The sequence below is a fragment of the Scleropages formosus genome, chromosome 2 (assembly GCF_900964775.1).
Source record: "Scleropages formosus chromosome 2, fSclFor1.1, whole genome shotgun sequence".
NCBI classification, from domain to species: domain Eukaryota; kingdom Metazoa; phylum Chordata; class Actinopteri; order Osteoglossiformes; family Osteoglossidae; genus Scleropages; species Scleropages formosus.
In genome coordinates, this window is record NC_041807.1 from 1204298 (window position 1) to 1212785 (window position 8488).

An 8488-nucleotide genomic window follows, 5' to 3' on the forward strand; every position below is an offset into this window, starting at 1 on the left:
AATAGAGCCATACATAAATATTTTACTTAATAGCTACTGGTGAAGCTCACCTCACTTTTCTGTACCGATGCAAAGGCCGCTATTACACTTACATTTATTCATTTAGCAGATGTTTTAGTAAATTAGCTATTAGTAAAACATTCATTAATCGCTACACGGCACCGCACAATTCTAGAGAACTGCATTCTTTTTGTTTTTGGAGATAACCATGCTTATCTAATAAAGTGCCTTCGTAATCATCTCTGCTTTCACAGCCTCATCGCTCTCCCCGTTTTGGTTTTAGCACAATTTGAGACATGCAACTTCTCGTTTTAGAAGCAATTCTAAAATTCTGATGGCCTGCATTTCTTTGCTCCGCTTTTCCATAGCGAGCCTCGTGGTCAGCAGGAATCGTCCTCACCGGTCGATCTCCATCACCATGTTTGCGCCAAGATGCCCGTCCGGAATTTCTCTGAAATTTTCCTTCGAGCTCATCTACGCTTCCTTCCTTCCTGAGCGTTACCTTGGGGGGAGCGGAAAACAATGACGTGTGAGCGCAGCACAGCCAACTCACTCTGCAGCTCACACTGCTGCAGTAGAAGCTTTTACACTGAACAGAGCAACCTGAGCGACTGAAGCCCAACGAGGATGTTGAATGAGCAATAATTTACATTTTTTTGATCTTGGAACTTCAACTGATGATCCTGACCCAACACACCAGGATTAATTTATCACAAAACTACATGCACATTTCATGTGCAATAAAACTGACTCATGCTGCACAATTTTACCAGAAATGTTTTTCCTGACACTTAGAAAATACACCATTACCAGTTTGAGTGGAGAACTACACTCTTAATAGGTGGTAAATAAATGTCAAAACCCTTCTCTGCAAAGCGTGCACACCACTACAGTATGAGCTAAAGGCAGAGACTGCATGCAAACAAGGGAACTGTTGCTGTAAGTCAAGTGTCTTTGGTTTTATTGATTGTCACTTTTGTATTTCACAACTTTTTCATCTTTAAATTGATATTTGGAAAGGGGGGGGGGGGAACCACCACCCCACACACACACACACACACACACACACACACACACACACGCAACAGAGGGAAGAGTCTGCATTGTCAGTACTGACCAGTCATGACAGGGGGGAATTACAACCCAAGCAGGAAGAACTTTTGACAAAGGCCACCTGACAGCAGAAACAGCTGCCATCACTGGTCAAGCAAAGATGAGTGGCATAAGCTATGTAAAAATAGTTTGCACAATCCCAGAAAATATTCCACACTGACTGATTTCCCCACACTGAGGATATTACAACTTCAAACCACCCTCTAATGAGTGGCACACAGAGCTGCACGAGGGCCTCGAACAAATTAAAATATACTGTACAAGTTTTTATATGTCATTTATGTACAAATTAAGGCATAACTGCATATAAATACTAGCACTGGCAATAGAACACATCAAAAAGAGATCATTTATACTTTTTGCTGTTATCTGAACATCACTCAAAGTACAGTCTTTTCTTGGACTATTGAGGGGGGAAGGGCAGGACCAAACTGAGTGGTCACCTATGAGCAGCCCAGACCACCTCAGCGTGGTCCCCATCTGGTGATCCATCATGTGAAAAGGCCTCGGTACCACAGTTCAACAGCTGGCAGCACAGATGCGTGCTTGGCCGATACGCAGACATCAATACGGACAGATCCTCAATTAAGACCAGAAGTGAAGCAGCTATTCCGTACCAGGTACCAAGAACTCAAGTTGTGTGCAGCAGTGTCATGTCTGCTACAGGTTTCCCGAAGGCACTTCGTGAATAAAGAAAGTGCTGGAGAGTCGATGACATTCCACTTCATCCCACTGGACTACAGTCACTGTTGAGTGCTCCTCGTCACTCCTATGCAGTTTAATAAGCCAGGTCGCAGGCCTCTGTCCTCCATCTGAGAGGTGGCGTCAGTGCTGGATGTCTCCAGAAAACTGGCGGCCAGGCTGAGCATCTTTGCAGCAGCAGGAGAAGAGAGCGACAAGTCGGGAACGCACCACCTTGGTGAAGAGGACAAACATGGTGCAGTTGGCTGCCCCCTGGAAGGTGTTTCCTATTCCCTGAGTAACAAGAGGGAAGGAGAACAGTTACAACCTGAGAAAAGCATCACCGTCATCATAGCACAATAAAGGCAATGTGACACAAAAATAAACTGAAGCAATCAAGTGTGGTTGCTTAACTGAGAAAAAGTCGGGTGGCGCGGCGTTCGAAGTGTAAAAATAGACACGATCTGTGTCTACAACCTGCTGTAGAAGGCTTGTCGTACCAACCCTTTACACAGTAATGCAATGCATCAAAACATGGTAATCATCTTAGGAGCTCCATTACAAAAACAGAAAAGTACATATTTCAACCATTGGTTACATTCACAAACATCTAATATTTACAACCCAAAAAAGACAGAAGGATGTGGTACTGTGCCTGCCGCATGCCGTATCCAAGGCAACATGACAGGGAGATCACACTGCTGCAATTATTCCCATGCGATCACTTTTGTAACACCTGTGTCAGTGTCATTTTTAAAGCCCATCTACAAGGACAATGAGAAGGCAAATGGCTGAAGTTGTGGCCAAGAGGTGAAGCAGGAATCTGCATCATCTTCTGTTACAAACACCGACAAGGGCTCATCTTCAATGTTCTACCTTAGTTTGTTTGGCTCGTTTTTTTTTTTTTTTTATGTGTAATACAAACGGAGCAAAAAGCACTGTGCACCTATTTTAAGAATTCCACTTATTTTCTCATCCATAGGATAGGAAAATCACTGTAGAGCGATTTGTTTGCCTCCCTCAACCACACGCCACAGTAACAGCTTTTTAAATATTAAAAATCACAATAAACTCATTTTAGGAAACTAGAAAGCCTTGGTAACATGCAGTTTGTAGGTCTAGTTGGTTTTGCACAACACTCTAGAGCAGGTTTAATGCACAGAGGCCACAGTACTGTCCAGGACCACAGAGCTGAGGAACTCACGTGTAGGGTAACAAGCACAGGGTGCTGCCTGGCAGGCGAGTTTGCCAGCATTAGCAGGAAGCGCAGAGTGCTCCATATCCGGAGGCCAATGAAGATGATGGGGATGAGCGTCATCTTCCGATCAGCAATAGAAGAGGGCACATGGGTGTGTTGACTGTTGGCCAAGATGGGCCGGTACTCTGACAAAGCAGCATGCTGGGAAGAGGGGTCAGGAGAGGGGTGCCTTTATGTACATGCATTGACAGCATATAGGGTACTGAAGAAAGGTACTTAACCCTAACTGCTACAGTGAAATGTGAAGGCATCGCCTCTTGGTGAAGCCTAAGTCACTCAGCCATTTATATTAAGAGGGGGAATTTTTTTCTGCATTCTCAGTTCAACACAACTTCCTTTTGTTGCCATTTCTGCCACAGGACAAGGCCTCACCGCTCTGCGGATGTGCTTCCGTATGAGGATGTAGAGGACGGGCAAGATGAGGTAGGCCAGGAACTCCCAGATCTTCCCAGTTAGCAGAATCCACAGCACGTGGTCTTCGGCATCGAGGTTGACCCAGCACCAGCCCACAGTCACCTCCGAAGCATCATAGCCAATCTTGTGCAGGCACAGGGCTGCCACGGTGATCCCCAGGGGCACACCCCAGCTATGTTGGGCCAAGGCAAAGAAGGAATGACACCATCCAATATAACACGGGTTTGACTCTAACCAGAGGCAAGGGACCATACTGAAGGTCTTCATTCAGCAACATGCATTACCCAGAAACAGAAGAGACTTTCAAAGGTATTTGAAATAAAATCATTAACACTGTTCACACGAGCACAATGTAGCCCTTTTTATATGTATTCATTTAGTAGACAGTTTTCTCCAAAGCGATGCACATCTCATAGAAAATAATGTGTTCATTACATTAGCTGAAAGGGACAACACTGCAGATGTGAGAGTCTTAGGTACAGTTTGTTTCTTTCCACCATATGAAAAACTATATACTGTATGTGCACATGTGGATATAAATATTGAATATAATGGACAGTAAAATGAATATAAAATATTGAAGAAAGTCAACAAAGGCTGATTTGAGTCACATGTTAACCAACCAAGTCAGCCAGTAACACCTTACAAAAGAATGAAATTACATTTCTAAGCAAATGCATTTTTCCCAAGCCTACATAGCCAAGAATGTTTTCAGTAAACCCTAACTTTAATGTTGTAAAATACTGGCTTTGATCATTGGGGGGTCTACAAAAAAAAAAAAAAAAAAAAAAAAAAAAAAAAAAAAAAAAAAAAAGGATGTAAGAGTACATATACCATAAGACTACCATAAAAACAGATCTGTAATTTTTCATTTGAGTCAAATATTCCAGCAAATTCCTTATTTAAGATATCCCTTTTGTTATTTCACATCCCTTTGTGATGATCTTTAAATTCTTTAAGTTCTTCCACTAGTAGTATAAAAATCAGTCAATTGTCTCACGCATGCCAGACAAACAGTAACGAAACACACATGCACAGCACATGTAAAACAGAGAAAAAGAAATTTCCAAAACACTTCTCAGGAAACATGTGAAACAATGGCTTTGTTCACTTCTAAGCAAAAACCAATGACTATTTAAGGAGAGGTCTTGACGACAACTTAAAAGCGCTTGTTTACTACTTGAAGCTGAGAATTGCCCAGCTGTCTTCCATTAAATATGGTATCCCACAGGGTTACATCCTGGGACCAATACTGTTTCTAATTTTTATTCCCCTGATGACAACACACAAACATATTCAAGTACATCCAACCTTTCTCATGATATCAATATCAACCTTGCTTGTCCTATTGCTTGGACGAAATACAGCAGAGAGGTGTTCATCATTATCGGCATTTTAAGATCAAATGTTTGCTTCGACTCAAAACAAAACAGTTCTCTTTTCAAAATAGAACTACATGCATTTGTCTACAGCAGACCAGACTTTTGTAATCTTACTTTGGGTGCAAATACCACTCTCACCATGTTACAGGAAACCCAAAATGCTGCAGCAAGGACTAAGAACCAGAAACTATTACACCAGTTCTTCAGCCCCTGCGCTGGCTCTCAGTAAAGTTTAGCCAACACTTTAAGATCGTTTTGCTTTCTTACGCAGCCAACAGGTTTAGCCTGTACTTGCTTAACAGAACTAAATGGCATGTAGAAGCTTCAATTACAGGACACAGGCATTCTTTCAATGCCTTGAATGAATAAATCAGCTGTTGCCAACAAAAGCCTTCAGATACAAGGGCCTTAGACTGGATTAGTCTGCCAACCTGGAATGCCAGTTTAATAGTACAATTAAAGAGACTTAAGACCCATAACTTTTACTTATCGTGCTATGATTACAGCTGCTGTCGCTCATGTCCATCTGACCAACTTTTTGACTTCCTTCTTATGATGCTCTCCTTTGCCATGGAGGCTTCTGACTTGGCTGAATAGAAACCCTTGTCACCTGCATTACCTGACCCTTTGAGCAACGTCACCTGCTGAGTATCCAGGTGTTGTCCTAACAACCACCTAACCACTTCAGAATATGCTCATCCAACCATAACTTTTCATAAGTGTGCAGTGATGGGATGCACAGGAGGGAGCCAGACAGGTAAGGACCTTTACATTCAGACAGGTACAGACAAACCGTAGGAGTTTTGTCTCCTCTTTAGGCCCTCCCACTTTTTTTTTTTTGAGCATTATAGGAGTGCTATGGAAAAACAAACTGGGGGGGGGGGGGGGGGGAGAAAAAAAGTGGCACAGGAAGAAGCAGAAAGATGAGAAACAGACACTTTCGGCTGTACAACGTTAGAGAAGAGGTCAGTAAGTACTCCCCCGAAGACCGATAACAGGGGGAAAAAAAATAGCATTACACAAATTAGACAGGTTTTTGCTTTAGAACAGGTGATAAAGATGGACCTTTTCATATCAATGATGTGTTAAAATGTTAACTAGCCAGTCTGCGGAGGGTCATGGAATGGGTAAAGACAGGTATAGCCAGCCAGGGCAACAGGAACAGCCACATGATCACATGGGCACAGATCTTCATAGATGAATGAGCAGAGGCACCGACCTGACCAGGTGGAACCAGGACACGAGGCTGTCGGCCAGTCTCTGGTCCGACCTCACGATGTAGACGTAGAGGTACACGGCGATGGCCACGGTCCAGAAGAAGGAGCTGGTGTTGGCGAGCGTGGAGAGCGCCCCCTGCACGACGCAGTCCCACGTCTGCCGCTGGAACATCCGCCACGCGCCGTACGAGAAGGCGAGCGCCGAGAGCAGGTCGGTGACGGACAGGTACACGAGCAGCTTCCTGGGGGTGCTGCGCAGCTCGGGCCACGCCGCGTACGTCAAGATGATGAGCGCGGAGCCGAGCACGGAGAGCGCGCACGAGAGCAGCACCGCCGCCTGCTCGTACACGTAGACCTCGGTGCGGTTCGCGCGGACCTCCATGGCCGCGCTCCGACCGAACTGACGAACGGACTGTCTCTCTCTCTTTCACACACTTAGTACTGGAGCGCCGCCGAAACCCGTTTCTCACATTCCCCCCCCCTCAAAAAAAAAAGCAAACGGTAATAATAAACAAGAACTCTTGTGTTGTAGCAATAAACGCGGGTTCGCCGACGGAGCCGCCAGAAGTTACCTGACGAACTCTGACAAACTTTGTACCGCAACAAAGTTCGTACCGAACTTGAGTCGTGGAAACGAAAAGCTCAACTCGGCAGAGAGACGCCGGCACAGTGAGTGAATGAGTCGCCCCCCGCAGCACTTTTCACTTGTACACAAACTAGCTGGTCGTCAGCTTGTCCGAGTGGTTCACGGCTTCGCTTCTCCCGCTCACAGTTTCCGAGTCCGGGGCTCCTTCTTCCCGGCGCACTTCGAGCTCGCGCACGACAAACAGGCGCAGCTCGCATTGTACCTGCGTTTAAATGGACCGCAGCGCCCCCAGCGGCCGCTGCCTGTAAAACAGCGTTCAATCACGGCGCTCCGCCGCCATTCGTCCCGCCCAAAGGGCCCTCACCACTCTTTTCGGACTTACGACTATTATTTAATTAACAAATATTTTTTTCCCCGTTACCCTAGACTGACCTGCTGCCCTACAACTGGTGTACGTACACTTTCATTTAGCCAGTACTGTTGGTTGACGTGGATTATTAATGTAGGTGATTAAACTTAAGTTACGTACTGATGTATACTAACTATACACAGTGGCATAAAATGGATATTCAAAGCATAATTCAAACCACGGACACGCTTTAAAAATCCGAACACATTGTTTGGTGAAATTATATAATAACACCACTGAAGTTCTGTCGGGTTTTACAATTAATAACTCTAAAGCGGGGTCTTTGCCCACATACCGCAATGACTCGTAGCACCAGGGTACCACTAGAGGGCGCAAACCGCCAATGTAAAACACACGAGAGACCCCACGCAGGCCTACAGTCATTATAGTTTGAGTCCAGGGAAAAATTTTTCTCTTTACTTCCCTTTGTGTTTTAACAGTAGGATCTGTTTAAGGCGTTCCTTAAGAGGGGACGAAACGATAAACTAACTGTCACCTTTTGTATTTTACATTTTTGGAGCATCAGCAGGCTGGCATGAAAGTATATGAGATAAAGTACTATAATACATTTATTCATTTAGCTGATGCTGTTCTCCAAAAGTATCATGTTATTTATACCTACACTTATTTATGCAGGTAGGTAGTTTTTTTTTTTTTTCACTGGAGCAGTTAATTTATGGTAAGTACCTTGCTCAAGAGTACTACAGCTGGAAGTAGGATCCAAACCTGCAACCTTTAGGCCCAAAAGCAACAGCACTACCAGTAACCCCTGTAATAAAATAAACGGCAATACATGAATGAGCAAGAATTTGAATGCAATGCTTTTATTTTATAATTTCATGCTGGTTACTGCACTGAGGAAAAAACCAAGTCTAAAATTTTAATATTTTTGTTCTTTTACAGCGTCGCTGTATTCGTATTCTATTGTATAAAATAATTAACCTTCTGGAACAGTCACTGGCATAATGGTTAGGGCACAAGTTCAAATCTCTCTCCTACTGTAGTATTTTTGATCAAGGTACTTACCCTTAATTGGTCCAGGGAAAACTACCCAGCAGTATAAATCGGTAAATCATCGGTAAGTAGCTTGTTGTACGAACATAACATTGTAAGACGCCCTCGACAGTGGTGTCAGCTAAATAAAGGTTAATAATCTTAACAGTTGCCCCTTTTTGTAATGGTTTGAATGCCACATAAGAAACCCAACACAAGTCAGCCAAGTGAGATTCCCATTTCAGATAGAAAAACTGGGAGAAGAACAAATGAGGACAGCAGTGAGTTCCAGGCTGGATTAGAACACCTTTATCAGAGACGAGCGGGAGGCAGAATGGGCCCAGTTTACAGAGCGCAATGGATCTGCTTTCCACACCATCAGCTGCAGCGATAGCGGTTAGAGAGACGTGACCAGTTGGACATCCAGTGCAACAC

At 44.1% G+C, this 8488-nt stretch overlaps 1 protein-coding gene across 1 annotated transcript; it reads right to left on the bottom strand.

The window, feature by feature from the left end:
• Positions 1 to 958: 958 nt before the first annotated feature.
• gpr157 (G protein-coupled receptor 157) lies at positions 959 to 6902 on the bottom strand. Its single transcript, XM_018751261.2, has 4 exons — positions 6068 to 6902; positions 3425 to 3638; positions 2999 to 3193; positions 959 to 2088 (listed from the first exon to the last, which is right to left on the bottom strand). The coding sequence occupies exons 1-4, from the start codon at positions 6445 to 6447 to the stop codon at positions 1939 to 1941; spliced, it is 939 nt and encodes a 312-aa protein (XP_018606777.1). The 5' UTR covers positions 6448 to 6902; the 3' UTR covers positions 959 to 1938.
• Between the last annotated feature and the right edge of the window lie 1586 nt (positions 6903 to 8488).